Below are 16521 nucleotides of genomic sequence, written 5' to 3'. Positions count from 1 at the left end.
TTCCAGGACTTTTCTGGGTTCACAAGCTGACACTGTTACACCCTCCTCTTTACTCCCAGTAATACTCTCTCTATATAAGACAACTTAGAAAGCATCTTCCTTAAACCATTTCTTGAGCTGACATGTACTAGTTATCATACCATCACCTTCTTATTTGCTGGGACTAATGAATTTTTTAAGTTATATAACTTTCTTGAACCAAATGTTCTATTACCCGTGAGTAAAGGTTAGGCAAGGATAGTTCCGTCCCATGAGATATCTAGAGAACAAATTTTCAGATGTATCATGGGCTTCTGGCCCAGTGCTTTTTTGCTTTCCCCTCCTGAAAAGTGTGGTGACATCAATATGGCTTGCCACAGGGGCAGAAGAACATAAAAGCACCTCCTACAGGATGGGGAAACTACTTTCCGTCACCTCATTTCCCATTTCTGTGTGAAGAGCAGGGAAGAGACATACCTACAAGAGCTCTTTCTGTAGAACTTTCAGAAAAATACATACATACATACACACACATATCCCAGACAGGTACAGCAGCTGAATTCAGGCAAAAGTGGCTAGTTTTAGGATAGGTTTGACGAAATACTCTGAAAGACCAGTTGAGGCAAAGCTCTTCCCCTGCAATTCTAAAGGAATTACAATTTTTCTCCCTAAGAAGTAAAAGGTTGAGTTTCAAGAAGCCTAACAGTGTCTCTTCTCTGGCTATTGAATTCTATAAAATAGGGATACAATCAGATCTCCTAATGTTTTTGTAGGTGTAAAAAAAGGTATAAATCTGCTTTGTTATAAATAAAATAGACAAATTATGCTGTATAGCACAGGGAACTCTACCTAATGCACTGTGGTAACCTAAATGGGAGGGAATTCCAAAAGGGAGGGGATATCTGTCTGTGTATGGCTGATTCATTTTGGTGTGCAGTGGAGGCTAACACAACATTATAAAGCAACTGTACTTCAATAAAAATAAATAAATAAATAAATAAATATGGTGTTCATAGTAGACTTTTTAAAATAGTTATAATCTGGAGTCCATTGTATAAAATTTGGAAAATGCTTGAATGTATGAAAAAATACAGAAAAAAAATCTTTTATGAAAAAAGAAATTTTGTTACAATCTCTGATCCACTGTTGTCCAGCTGTTTCCTGCTCTCACCTGGTCAACCCTAGCCTAAAAAAAGTTATTACATTGGCATCTTCTATTCTTGCAAAAAACTGGCCTCAGAGCACGGTGTTCTCTCAGATTCCTTAAGATTCCATTTCCCAGGCTCAATCTCAGGCTAGCTCAACAGCTTTTCCCATACCTGAGAACCACCTACACAAGGGGTCTGCAAACTATGGGCCACAGGACAGATCTGGCTCGCTGCCAGTTTTTGTGCTGTCCATGAGTTAAGAAGGGTTTTTACAATTTTATGTGGTTGAAAAATCAAAAGAAGAATAATATTTTTGTGACACATGGAAATTATATGAAATTCAAATTTCAGTGTCCAGAAAGTTTTGCTGAAACACAGTCAAGCTTTTTTATTTGCATATGGTTGCTTTTGCACTACAATGGCAGAGTTGAATAGTGACACGGATCACAAAGTGTAAAATAGTTACTATCTGGCCTTTACAGAAAATGTTTGTCGACTCCTGACCTTAAGAGAATATTTTTCTTTAAATCAATTCACCTGTTTATTTTAAATTATTTTAAAAGAAAACTTTATAGCACTTATAAACAGAAAGCTAAAATTACCCAAACCTGAAGGCAACCTCAAAAATAACATCAAAAGCCACAAGGAGATACCACTTTGTATCCATTAAGATTGCTACCACCAAGAAAACAGAAAAAACAATTGTTGGTGAGGATGTGGAGAAATTGGAACCCTTGTGCACTGCTGGTTCCCACCTGTAGTAAAATATAAAACGGTGTAGCCACTATTGAAAACAGTATGAAGGGCAGGTCTTCAAAAATGTAAAACAGAACTACCATATGATCCCTCGATTCCAGTTGTGGGTATATATCCAAAAGACCTGAAGCAGGGACTTGAATGGATGTTTATCCACCCAGGTTCACCACAGTGTTATTCGTAACCAAAGGTGGAAGTATCTCAAGTGTCCATCAGTGGACAAATAGATAAAAGCAAAATATGATATATACACAAAATGGAATATTATTCAGCCTTAAAAAGGAAGAAAATTCTGACACAAGCTACAACATAAATGAACCACGAACGCATTATGCTAAGTGAAAGAAGCCAGCCACAAAAGGACAAATACTATATGATTCCGCTTATATGTGGTACCTAGAGCTGTCAAATTCATGGAGACAGAAAGTAGAATGGTGCTTGCCAGGAGGTGGGGTGAGGGGAAATGGGGAGATGGCATTTAATGGGTACAGAGTTTCAGTCTTACAACACAAAAAATGTTCTGTGGATGGATGTTGGCGACAGTTGCACAACAATGTGAATGTACTTAATGCCACTGAACATATACTTAATAGTTAAAATGGTAAATTTTATATTATATATATATTTTATAATAATTTTAGAAGTTTTTTAGACTGCAACAAAAACAGAATAAGTTTAGTTTAAAACAAGCTAGATATTCTTGCACATCTAAGATGTGGTCTTGCTATGGTAAAATGGTTAATGAACAATTCTTAGGGAGGCCTTGATGATTAGCAGCAAACCTAGACTCTGCACCTGATGAAATGCAAACGGAGTGAAAAGGGACTTTCTTACTATTTATGATTCAACTTTCGTTAATATCATGTCCTTCTACTCATCCATACTTAAAAATATGGGAATTCCTGTAAGAGTCCCACAATTTGGGAAACACTAACCTAAAGTATTCCCCAGTGATAAGTCAAAATATAAGAGGTATCATCCTTACATTCTTGCTAAAAGGTTGTTTTTGATTATAATAGGATATTCTCCAGTGAGTAAAGAGCTTTGCTGGATTAAAGCTCCCTCTTTCACAATGACATGATTTTTAAAACATCACTTCACAGCCCTGTACTGTGGTATTAAATAATAAAATATATTTGAGAAAAGGACAATTTATAAGATTGGCTCTGCTAGGGTTAAGTTTGGGATATCCTAAAAAGAGAGAGAGATCACAGCGAACGTTACCATTTTTTTCAGAAAGGTATCCATGCTTTATGGAACTAGATAAAAGAAAATCAAGTAAATATTTACCTGTGATATACGTCAAATTTGATAAAGCACTAGTAATATTCAACAACATCAATACTCTAAAACAAAAATTTTTAAAGAACTGGAAAAAATTAGGTATTCAGCTATAAGGTATGTCTTTTCTACATCAAAATATGTTTAAAGGAATTTAAGATCCTTTACAAGACCTTAAGTTATGACTCAGTATCAAATGCCCACTCAATCAAATTATTTCTAATAAATCGAGTCTATCCCAATGTTGCTTACGTTGTCCACAATAAGTTCCAATATATCCTTTCTGGCATTGGCAATGGTCATCTGCACAGGTCCCACCGTTCATGCACCTAACGCTGCACTGCTGAACTGCAAAGAACAACAAAAAACATAAAATTATCGATCACTAGAATTATAGTATCTGTGAGAGTTATAAAACTATACTAAATACCCAATTAATGACAAATGTATTCTACGGAAGTAAATGTTATGACCCAAGCATACCTTTATTTATTTGTAGTAAGTATGCACACGAGCATATCTGTTACAACATATGTTATTTAGTATATATTTAAAATCTATTACACTTTCAACGTTAAAAGAAGGAAATATAAGGTGACTAGAAGTGTAAGTTCTAGGATGCAGGAAGCACTCATGTATCCATTCAGAATGCGGTGGCTGAGGCCTGGCACTGCCATCACCCAGTGCTTAAGCAACTGCTTCTCTTTCTCTCACATCAAGTGTTTTAACAAGGTCTGCAGGTTCCACTGGAAAATATATCTCAAATCCATCTTCTCCTTTCTGTCACCATTGATACTGTGTGGTTCAGTATCATCTCTCACCTGGACTGTTGCAGTAAACTCCTGATAGGTTCCCTAGCTTCTACTCTTACCCTCTTCAAATTCTTTCTCTGCAGAGCAGCTACAGTAATCTTTTAATAATATAAATGGCATTGCTTCATTTTCTTATTGAAACCCTTTCAATGATTCCCTGTTGCATTTGGGATATAATGCAACCCTTCCATGACCAAGGAGGCTGTGTATTATCTCCACACATTGGTAGTAACTGAAGACATATACGTAAACAAGTTCACCCAGGGTAGACAGAACTCTTGGGAATACCTAACTGTGACTGTAAGGCTAATAGAGAAGATACAGAAAGGAGACTAAGAAATAATATCAAGAAAAGGAGTATTGTGAGCCATTAATATTTTACAAGTGAAGGGAAAAGAAAGCATTTCAAGAAGATACTGATTCATGGTGCTAAATGCTTTGTGGAGCTGGAGCATCATGAGGACTGGAAAGGAGAGAAAAGTTCCTGATGAAAAGGCAGCCAGTATTACTCAAGGCCAAATGAATTCAGGGATCCCCTATTAAATTACATACCATAAACTGAGGGTCAGCCAGTGATTGTTCAGCTGCCCAGGTAGAGGAATTAAGAAACTGAACTGTAAAAAAATTTCTCCAGATTTGGGTTTTTTGCTGAGGATGTAGTTGAGAAAACTAAGAGAACAGGATAATGAAGATATGGGGAATGGTATCGTCCAGGCAGTCAGACAAGGGAGGTTCAGGAAAGTAGTGGAAGAAATTTGCTAATCAGGGTAGAAAGTCTTGATGAATTCTAAATAACAGGTTTTCAAAGGTCTGGAAAATGACAGATTATTTTCACAGAAAACGAAACTAGAGCATTAATCAGAAGTTTCATCATCAGACAATGACATTTGTTATATGAATCTTGAATCTTATATTCCTCAATCAGATAGATTATCTATTACCTTTTCTTAGGGAAAATTTGTAGAGAGAAGTGTTAAAAATATACCAACTTCACACTAGTTTGAGGCAGACAAAGATTTAATTATTGAGCAATTAAATAAATAATATCTGCTTCCAACTTGCTATAAAATATTACCTTAAACACTGGCCTAAAAGATTAATTTTGGACCTTAAAGACCCAAAAATTTCTACTTAGGTCATGAAAAACACAATCTTAGCCCACTGTTATTGTGATCTTACAGAGCTGTTGGGAGTCAGTGTGTGTAAAGCAAAATAGCTAATATATGTAAAACATCTGGTCAGTTCACAATAAATATTTGTTGTCATCTCAATCCTCTTATCTTTTCCCTTTAGTTAACCCACAAAACAGGATATGAGCCACAGGAATTAAGCAAAGGCAAAAAACAGAGCTGAGGGTTTGAGACTACAGGCTTAGGCATCAGAATCCCTGGCTTCAAGTCCATGTTACTTTGGGCTAGTTAAACTTATATGCCTCATTCTCCTTCTCTGTCAATCGGGTAATAATAGTATCTCATAATATTCATGTGAGAATTAAATAAAATGATATAGTTAAACACTTAAAACAGTACCTGCAACACGGTAAAAACCCAGTAAATTATAGCTATTACTTGCAAAGAATTACTTCTCCACTAAATCCAGGCTCTTTTACTGAATAGACACATAGCTTCTGGACCAGTATGAAATTATTTTTCTTAATGAAAATCACTCCCCCATTACCCCTTAGTTGTTGGTGGCAACAACTAAGCCACCAAAGATTTTTACTCCAAAGATTAGTACTGACCTAGTTAGTGAGGAAAATTATCATGGGTCTATATCCTCATTGAAAAGGACATTCAGTATTGACTCAAAAGCTTACGGATAATGCAGTAAATAAGGTCACATATTAAAAACGTACTTGATTTTGATCCACAGGTTGGTGATATTTGGCCGCTGGAACAAGTACACATGTTAGGACGGGAACAAAATCCATCTCCACAACTATTTCTACAAATTGCTGTAGAAAGCAAAACAGGGAAGCGAACGAACAATTAGGTAATAAACCATAGTTTACAAAATAAGAAAACTATAGTTAAAAACAATAAACCTGAAAAACTAAGATATAAAATATATGATATATTATATACAATGGAATATTACTCAGCCAAAAAAAGAAACGAAATTGAGTTATTTGTAATGAGGTGGATGGACCTAGAGCCTGTCATACAGAATGAGGTAAGTCAGAAAGAGACAAACAAATACCATATGCTAACATATATATATATATATATATGGAATCTAAAAAAAAAAAAAGGTTCTAACGAACCTAGAGGCAGGACAGGAGTAAAGATGCAGATGTAGAGAATGAACTTGAGGACACGAGGAGGGGGAAGGGTAAGCTGGGACAAAGTGAGAGAGTGGCATGGACATATATACACTACCAAATGTAAAATAGATAGCTAGTGGGAAGCAGCCACATAGTACAGGGAGATCAGCTGGGTGCTTTGTGACCACCTAGAGGGGTGGGATAGGGAGGGTGGGACGGAGATGCAAGAGGGAGGGGATATGGGTATATATGTATACGTATAGCTGATTCACTTTGTTATACAGCAGAAACTAACACAACATTGTAAAGCTATTACACTCTAATAAAGATGTTAAAAAATGTTTTTAAATATGTGATATATAATGCCTAATTTCAGATATACAACAAAATCACCCATTGTAGACAAGCGAATAAGTCTCTTAAGTATCCCTATGATAATGTTCACACAAATGAAGCTACTTCAAGTTCCATAATCCTAATCATTCAACTCTTATCAATACAGGTCATCTTTTCCATTCAAGGGAAAGAGTTTATACTCAGAATTCACCGTGAGAAGACAGTCTTGGTCCTAGGAAGCTGGGAGGGTTGAGGAAACCTAGAGGTCCTGCATACCTTCAGAAAACACAGCCAACTCTGTAAAGGACCTTCACAGGAGACAGAGAATGTGAAATTGGCTGAGCTGGAGACTCCACGCTCTAACTACTTGGCCAAGCCCCAGGGGTTCCATGCACATTCCTTCCCGGCTGGTATCTGACCTGCCCCATCATCAATCTTTGTTCCCCTTAATAATTCTCTCTCTCCTTCCTCCAGCCTTTCTTCTCCCATTTTACCTCCACAACCTAGCCTATTCCTGCTGCTCAGAAAAGCTGCTGCGACATTTTGATGGAGGGAGAGTCAACGCCTCCTGCAGCTATGACCTCCAAGGTATGAGGGTCATCAGAGCAAAGAATGTTAGGCTCACTGACACAGCACATACCACAGATCCTCAAAATCGGTAGCCCAGTGCCTTCAAATGGGAAGTCTCTCCCATATTTAGAGTCAGTTCATTTAGGAGCTGAGAGATTTATCTCTATATCCACAAGTGAATTCTCTGTGTGCACACAGGCAAATGCTTTAATGTTCCATGAGTGGATGCATGAAGACAGGAAGAGGAGAGTCTGGGAATGCCCTGAAAGTAGCTGTAAATATGTATGTAAATGTGTGTATGTATCTTTCGCTAGGGAGGGGGTCTCACAACTTTCAAAGAGATCTGAGCCCCTCAATATGTAATGTAAAGGGTGTGTTCTATAGAAATGAACTCAATAAATGTTGTTCTTCTCCGGATTGCCTTTTGACACCCACATAATATGGCCATCATCTCTATTACCACTCCCTATAAACGAAAATGTCATAAATTACAGTGTGAAGATAAAAAACAATTTTAGGCAAGAATATGGCTTCTGCCATGGAGTTGACTATTAATTCTTAAAATGTGCTAGATTTTCTGATCACCAATAACTTTCCAATGACAAATGTTTACTAAAACATTGTTTTATCTCAAAGCCCCCTTACCCTCAGTAGGTAGACATTTAGTCTAGGCTTACATTATATACAAAGTGCCCCTTCCCAGGTCCTAAACCCAAAGAAGGTCTGATGGGCTGGAGACTACTCATCCTCAGATGGATCCCTGTCATGGCCACAGGTGTACCCTGTATATCCGTGAACCCATGAGAAGCAAGAATGCTTAGGCTCTTTCTCTTCACACTCATCTCAAACTATTGTACATCTCATCTAAATATCTGTCCCTCCCACAATTACAAAAATGATGAGGCCCAGAAATACCAGAGGGGAAAGGAGAGAGGACCTGGGTGTTGGGATTTCAGTGACACTGGGAGAAGATGCATGGCACAGTGGAGAGTAAATGAATGGTATGCAAGAGGTCTGAGGTTGAGTTCCTGCTCTGCCATTGACCCACTGCAAGCTCGGAAAAAAACCCACAGCTTCTCTGGGTTTAGTTTTCTCATTGGTAAAATAAAACAAAAGGATTATACTGGAATGTTCTGATGTCTCTTCGGGTCTCAAATGCTATGATTCTGGGCCAACCCCTTCCCACTGTTATTCCACTGATCAAAATGCTCTTCATAGTATAATCTCACAACAAAATAATTAATAAGCAAACTTTTCCATTGCTTCATGTTCTAACAAGATTTTAAAAAAACAAATGGGAAGTGAGAAAGTCAATTTTGGAAACAAATATTTGGAAGTTTGGAAGTACTTCAGTGATTTTTGCAGGCCACAATTAAGAACAATAACAACAAGACGCAGACTCAAATCAAAATGCATTAAGTTTCCAGTAGTTTGAGAAATATATTTTTATTTTAATATCTTCTCATGAAGCCTGATTAAGGCCAACCAGATTAAAATTCTAGGACTTGATCATTTTAATATCTTTCTGTAAAGAAAAAATGTTGATGTATAAATGTATAAGGAAATTAATCTTTGGTCCTCCTTTTCTATTTGTATTTCACTTATTCTCTTTTTGTAAGTTTCCTCAGAGCTTTTCTTTTGCTAAATGATGGAAATTCAATAAATATAATAAATAATTTTTATCATAAGAAAGTTATGGAATGAAAATTCTTTTTTTATTGACGTCTAGTTGATTTACAATATTAGTTTCAGGTGTATAGCACAGTGATTCAGTATTTTTGCAGATTATACTCCATTATGTTATTACAATATAATGGTTAAAATTCCCTGTGCTATACAATATATCCTTGTTGCTTATCTATTTTACACATAGTAGTTTGTATCTGTTAATCCCACACCCCTAATTTGTCCCTTCCCCACTTCTCCCTTTTGTAACCACTAGTTTTCTGTATCTATGGGTCTGTTTCTGTTTTGCACATACATTCACTTGTATTATTTTTTAGATTCCACATATAAGTGATATCATACATTTTTTTTCTTTCTCTTGTCTGACTTATTTCACTAAGCATAATTTTCTCTAGGTCCATCCACATTGCTGCAAATGGCAGAATTTCATGGAATGAAAATTCTTAATTTTGACATTATGATGGTTTCAATTTAGTTATTACCTCCATATACTACAGTTTTAAATGTCAAACTAATTGAACTAGTGAATTTAATGCAAAATATTAAGGTAAAATTTAGATGAGACCCATGCAAGAGAATATAAATGCATTACAGTCTCCCTCTCTTTTGTGCACTATTTTATAGTCTTGGGTGTTTGAATTACCTTTTAAATGTGCTAATAAATATTTTTGTAGATATCTCTTGACACAAGTACTGTAAATGTTTCTTGGAGATATAAAGATCATTTCAAAGTTTATGCTTTTTATAGATTTATGATACATGTACATTCCAGTGTATTTCATAAGCACCCAAATACTTGGAGTATCAGAAATGTGGGCTACAATATTCACTGTTACTTTGAGATTTCCAAAGCTGATTTTCTAAACATGTAAAGAGCACACTGTTACTCAAAGACCAAAAATATATTTAAAGCTGACACTCAGAGGGCCATATATATACATATACTTTTTTTTTTTTTTTCCTACTGCAAATATTCTGGAAGGCTCTGTTCTCTGGAATTCCCATTCCACACTGATCCAATAAAATCTGACTTTACAGATTTTCAACACGTACCATAAACCAATCCCTTCTCCTCGGTTACTCTCCAACTCAATAATGGCAGTCACATTCATTACATTTAGTGAGTCAGACTTTCCGCAGTGCCTAAGTCACTCTCCGCTAGTATGGCAGGTGTGTGGTGAGTGACTTAGCTGTTTCAGGATTCTAGGAACCATGTAAGTTTAACGCAGGCACAGTAACACCCTACTGGTCTGAAAAAGTAAATGCACCCCTACAAATGCCTCATGTATATGACTTATGTGCTGGAGGGAAAAGAACCCAATACCCTTCCATTCTTTTTAATAAAAGTAAAGGCTTATAATCAAAAGGTTTATTTAAAATATTTATGAATCACCCTAAAGAACACAGTTGTTGCTTCCTGTTTTTGCCTCATTACTGGATATTGTGGGATTTTTAGGGTAGAAATAATAAGAAGCTAGTATTCACAACACTTGAGATATCATGCCTTTTTAAAAACTGCACAGAAATAACATCAAGTGTCTATCTCAAACCCACAAAACCAATAAATATAGAGTCAGAGATGCCACTACATCCTTATTATCCCTTGGCTAGTGTGGCTTGCCCTTTTTCTCTCTTCATGTGGCATAATTATCTTTTCCCTGGAGAATATCGAGGTCAATCTAAAGTCAAGACTGTCTCTAAATAAATGTGCTATGACACCTGGCTGTCCTCCCAACAAGGCAAATGTGGCTGTGCTATATAAATACACAAGAAAAGGCCAGTCACACTTCAACTCACAAATTCACAGGCATGTGAAGTAAGACATCCCATAGTCCACCACTGTGAGGCTGATAATGGTAACTAATGACTTCTCCAATTAAAACTTGGAGAGCTGGGTATACACTTTGGAAACTGAATAAAATAATCAAAACTTTTAAGGTCAGATATGCAAAACTTTTGAAGTTCTAAGACTCACACTTTGGAAATCTACTGTACACTATGAGATCTGGGATCTGGAAATCCTAAATTTCCTAAATGTCTTCCAAAAATTAAAAAAAAAAAAAGTCAAGCCATTTGGAAGAGTTCTCTCTTTTAAAATTTTTGTTAACCTGGATCAACTCTAAATCTCTGAGAGTGCTCCTTTCATATCTATGTTAGGTGACTGTTGAGATGAAACCAGAGATAATAAAGCGGTTTTGTACAGAGGCCTAAGAAAGCTTGATATTCAGAAGGCCTAAACCTCCTGCAGAGTCAAAAGGCAGATAATTTACATAATCACATTGTGGTCTTATCTGCTCTCCTTCAGGAAAAAGTGGTGTGGGTTATCTGGGGAATTGCTGTACTCCCCCTTCAGTTTGTATTAATAGACATAGAAAGATAAAACTTCCAAGTATCTTTGAAACCTTTATTATTATTGCCCTTCAACAGAGTCTACAAGTGAAGTCTAAACCGAGGCAAACTGGCTGCTACTTCCCCACCATTCAAATGGGGCCGCGCGTCCTAATTATTACTGTTATGTGGCCACCGGATTCTAAACGCAAATGTGTGTCCAAACGACTGAATGCAAGAGGTCGGCCCTGAGATGGGGCCGAGCGTGCTGCCCCAAACTGCGATCCCAGCCTAGCACTCACGGACAATGCATTGGTTTCCTCCAGGGAGCGTCTTCCATCCCGGGCAGCAGTAGGAGTGGAACCTGGATCCGCATACGTTGGGCCTGCGATAGACAAGTGAAGTAACGCACACTTAGAGAGGGGTGAGGTAATACATTAGCAGTTTTCGTAACATTTATGGGACAACCAACAGACCAAAACCACACGTCAAATTCCTGGGGCTTGGGGCTCAGACGTGGAAGTAAACGAACTAGACACTGGAATGAGGAGGGTCAGAAATGTCTAAACATTGCCTTTCATCCGCCCTTCGTTGCTACCTTTTTAAAGAGCGAAAAGAAACAGGGAAACATATAATTTGCTACTATTCTAGACTCCGGATGCAGAGAACAAAGGGAGCACTCCGTTTCAAAAATCCTTGCCCTCGTCCCCAAATCCATCCCTCCTTGATCAACTGTTACTTTGGCCCCGACATGTCAAGGATGGCGAGTCGGAAGGTGGAGCGCTCGGCTTGATGATTAGAGTGAGCTGTAAGCCCCGCACACGTCCTCAAACAAAAGGCTCGGGAGTTGCGCCCCCGACGGTGGGGAGCAGGCAGGCTTGACCAGCCCCAGCGCGGCGCGGGGCGGCCTCAAGCGCGCCTTCCTTCAGGAACTTGTTCCCGCACGGTGGGCTCTGCAGGCGCTCCGCGATCCGCACCCAGGGGCCTCCGACCCACCCGCTGCCCAACCCCCCGAGGGAGTTGTGTTTTTTTTTGTTTTTTTTTTTGCCGGCCGAACTGCGGAGGAAAAGGGGGAGGCGCTTCTGGGAGTCTTTGGGGTCTACTGGTGGAAGGGGCCCCGGCTCTAGCCGCCAGAACTGGGTTTTGGGAGGGGGTGGGATGGAAAGCTGCCAAGCCGAGGTTTCCCCCCCGTGCCGCCTGCCCACCTACCCTCGGAGCACGTCCTGCTGTCCTCGCCTGCGGACGCGGCTGGCCGCCGCGACGCCCTCCTCCCGGTACTCGGGCACTGCGAACCCGCCTTCAGAGCCCGCCGCTGCGGGCCTGACCTGTTGCGGCAGCGACTGGGGCCGGGGCGGCTTGGGCGGCGGGGGCTGGGGCTGGCCGGCCGTGCCCTGCGCCCAGAGCGCCACGCAGCCCAGCCACACGAAGTAGGGCTGGAGACACAGCCGCCGCCGTCTCCCCATCGCGCGCGCTGAGAGCGCGCGGACCGTGGTCCGCTGAGAGGAAGCGCTCGAAGACAAAATCTACGCGGCCCGAAAAAAGTCAGGTCTAACAAGCCTTTCGTCGGCTCCGAGACTCCCTTGAGCTCAGGCTCCCTGCTCTAGTGGGAGTCCCGGACCGAGCGCCGGCCCGCTGACTGCCGGCGAGGCGCGAGCTCTAGAGAAGCGGGCGGCGAGGCGCGGCGGCTGAGCGGCCGGCAGCCCCGCGCGGTCCACGTTGCATCCCCCGGGCCGCTGCCCCGAGCGACTCCAGGACCGCCAGCAGGCGGGGGCGGGAAATTACAAAAGTAACCCGAGCAGCCGCGGCGTAAAGTTACAAAGAAAGCGGACCTCAAAAGAAAAAAAGGGCCTGCACGCAGCAACTCGGCGGATTCCCGTGCGCTCCGGGCACAGATCTTGGAAAGCTGCAAAAGTCACCAGAAAGAAGCCGGAAAGCAAACAAAAGTCGCCCCCCAAAGAAAAGGAGGGTCTTCTCCCGGCTCGCCCGGAGTTCCACTAGGCAGCGACGCGCCGGCGGCGGCCGAAGAGCAGGGCGGAGGTGCGCGGGACCGGGGCGAGCCGCCGGTGAGAGGGAGGGCGGGAGGCTGGACGCCGGGGAAGATGCGGCGGGCGAGGGCTAGGCGCGGGGGTTTTGAGGCCCGGCGGGGCGCTGGGCGGGCCGGCGGGCGGCGGCTGTCAGTGGGGGCTGGAGCGCAGCCGTCCACACGTGGGGCGCAGCCCTGACCGAGGGGCCGGCGCAGAGTGGGCGGAGACAGAGTAAGGGGGCGATGGGGTGGGGAGGAACAAGGGGAGCCAGGGGCTGGGGGAGGGGAAGAGGAAGGAAAGGGGTAGGGTGAAGGGAGGGGAAAGGACTCAGATTGGGGAGAAGGGGGGCGATCCGGATAGGAAGGCCAGGGTTTGGAAAAGGGGCTTGGAAAGAGGGATTGGCGAGCTTGGGTACGAGAGGAAATGAGCGGGGGATGGGGGCGAGGTTAGGGCGAGGAGAGAAGTGGGAAAGAGGAGGGAGGGCGGGGGCGCCTGGAGGAGGGGGCGAGGCGCTAGTCGACTTTGCTTCCCGTCCCCCTCAATTGGCCGCTAGCTCTGTTTTGACTGCCTGTACAAAGCGAGCAGACGACGGGGGAGGGGGCAGTTAGGGACCGGATTTGGGAAAGGAGGCTGCAGCCCCTTCCCCTCCCCCTCCGCCCTCGCTGGGCCACGGACCAGGGACAAGGGTCTCTAAACGTGCCTGGCTTGGCTAGACCCGCAGCTGAACTTCCCCACCAGGCAGAGGCCACAAGGTTGAGGATGAGAACGGGTCCTCCTGCAGCGACCCAGACCCAGACCCGGGGTTGGGGGATTCTCAGTCAAGCAGGACTAGAGACTCCCGCGGGAGTTGGCTGCAACCTTCATCCGAGGAGGCCGGGCCCTCCCCATCGCCCTCCTACCCCCACCTCCCCATCGGGAGCGGCGTCAGTCTGCGGAACCCGCAGAGGGGCTGGGCGTTTCCGGATTGAAATGCGCCCTCCACCTCCAAGACCGAGCTCACGTAGCCGCGGGGAGCCTTGGCAGCTTGCAGGCGCCGCGGTCCTGGGGAGTCCGTACAGGGGGTGTGCTTCGGGGTGAGCCCTGCCAGGACTCTGCATGAGTTCGCAGCCAGAGAAGAGTTACATCCTCAGAAGTGTGTTTGGGGGGGACGAGCATGGTGGGTAAATGGATTTGGGGGCATATCCCTGGTTCCTGTCTTAAACTTCTGATTAATGGTTAAACGCTAGCAATTGGTGCATCCACTGGCTGGCCACATGCCCTCTGGATCCGTAGAGTAGCCTCTGTGCTCACCCGACTTTGGGTTCTTCCTTTGTGGCCCTGATTTCATGAGATTTCTGTGAAGCCCTAGTTGTCTCTCAGCATTTCATAATTAAAAATCTAACACCCCTGAAAACTGGGACTGGACATCCAATCATGGTTTAGGATATAGTACGAGACACCAATGTCTGGATTATTCAGGCCTAGAGAAACTTACTTTAAAGATTTATATACCTAAAGATTTTTTCCTGGCCCACATTGCCCAGATGTGCTATTTGGCAGCCAAAATTCTCTGAGAATTGGCATAGCTCCCTCCTTTTTTCCCCAATGTAGTTAGGCAAAGACTTGTAAGGTAGTATTCCTTCTTACAGTATTCTCATAAGGAAAAGTAGGAGCAACATAATTTCATGTGGGACACCAATCTGTTCAAATCCAAAGAAACTAAAGACAGCAAGAGAGGTATTTGTCATGCCCTGTCCTTCAAACAAAATCATTTTAATTAAAAGAGCTAAATAAGGGCTTCTCTGGTGGTGCAGTGGTTGAGAGTCCGCCTCCCGATGCAGGGGACACGGGTTCATGCCCTGGTCCGGGAAGATCCCACATGCTGCGGAGCGGCTGGGCCCGTAAGCCATGGCCGCTGAGCCTGCGCGTCTGGAGCCTGTGCTCCGCAATGGGAGAGGCCACAACAGTGAGAGGCCCGCGTACCGCAAAAAAAAAAAAAAAAGAAAAAAAAAAGAGCTAAATAAAGTATCCCCTGGGTTAAAGCAGTGTTTTAATCATACTTTTTAAACACTTAGCGCCATTAAATGGGTTTTTATTTAATACTTAAATAGTTTTGTGGTTCATTTCTGTCTATTGTATCAAATCCAAATGCTCTAAAATTACATAGGCATTTATCCTTAGACTTACCAATTCCAAATTTAGAAATGTATTTAAAAGATAAAACAGGCAAAAAATGAAATGATGAATGCTATAGTCTGTTCATTGCAGCACTGTTTATAATGGCAAAAGATTAGAAATACAAAGTTCCCATCCACAAGAAACTGGTTGAATATGGTTTAATCCATTCGGTAGAATACTATACAGATGTAAAAAATGAATGAGGATCTCTCTATATGCCTATGAGTGATCTCTAGAATATACAATTCAATGAAAAAGAAAAACAAACAAACAAAAAAACCAAACTGCAGATAGACTAGGTAAATCTATTGAGACAGAAAGAAGAATAAAGGTTACCAAGGGCTGAGGTGGGAGAAGGGAATGAGGAATCATTGTTTTACGGGTATAGAGTTTCCATTTAAGGTGATGAAAATGTTCTGAAAATTAATAATGTGACAATGATTGCACAATATTTTGAATGTACTTAATGCCACTGAATCGTATACTTAAATATGGCTAAAATGATAAGCTTCATGTTGTGTATATTTTACAACAATAAAAATTTTCATGTAAGGTGCAGGATATTGTATACGGTATGCTACCTTTGGGGGGCAAACATGCACATGCATGTGTGTGTGTGTCTGTGTGTGTACACTTTTAAAAAATACAAGTATAAACCATATCTAATAAAAATAGTTATCTTAGAGAAGGAAGAGGATGTGAAGGAATAGATAATGATGGAACCTCTACCTTTCCAAATATGCCTTGTTTTATAGTTCTAACTTTGGAGCCATGTGTATATCTTACATAGTTAAAAACAAAATGAAATTTAAAAGAGCTATGCCTAAAATTTGAAAAGAAACTAAAACAAATGAACCTGTTTATCACATTAGTGGCATAAATGGAGAGAATTATTATTTAAAGTGACATTTAAATACAATATTTGGACTGTACATCTTTAGTAGGATGTAACCTAAGGATGAAATGAACAAAAAGAAGTCTGAAATTGCATTCCATGGTGGTAATGTGAGAGAGAGAGATTGGGAAGGGGGAGAGAGAAAGAGGGAGATAGATATTAGAAATCATGATTTCAGCATAAGAGGAAAGAGATGAAATATAAAATGAAAGTAAAAACACTGCAAGTTAAATTGAATTAAAATGCCAAGATGTAATCAGAACTTACATCTATCATTAAAAAATAT

At 41.5% G+C, this 16521-nt stretch overlaps 1 protein-coding gene across 1 annotated transcript in view; it reads right to left on the bottom strand.

Annotated features, from left to right (window-relative positions):
• FBN2 (fibrillin 2) overlaps window positions 1–13364 on the bottom strand; it is a 228716-nt gene extending 215352 nt beyond the window's left edge. The window contains exons 1-4 of the mRNA XM_082621174.1: window positions 12369–13364; window positions 11462–11544; window positions 5832–5930; window positions 3417–3512 (exon numbers count right to left, since the gene is read on the bottom strand). Coding sequence (XP_082477300.1) covers window positions 3417–3512; window positions 5832–5930; window positions 11462–11544; window positions 12369–12622 — 532 coding nt within the window. The 5' untranslated portion in view covers window positions 12623–13364. The remainder of the gene's footprint in view (window positions 1–3416; window positions 3513–5831; window positions 5931–11461; window positions 11545–12368) is intronic.
• Between the last annotated feature and the right edge of the window lie 3157 nt (window positions 13365–16521).

This window comes from Mesoplodon mirus (assembly GCF_964341445.2).
Source record: "Mesoplodon mirus genome assembly, chromosome: 5".
In the NCBI taxonomy this organism is placed as follows: Eukaryota; Metazoa; Chordata; class Mammalia; order Artiodactyla; family Ziphiidae; genus Mesoplodon; species Mesoplodon mirus.
The sequence above is the reverse complement of the archived record's forward strand: the minus strand, read 5'-3'. Positions and strand labels throughout refer to the sequence as shown.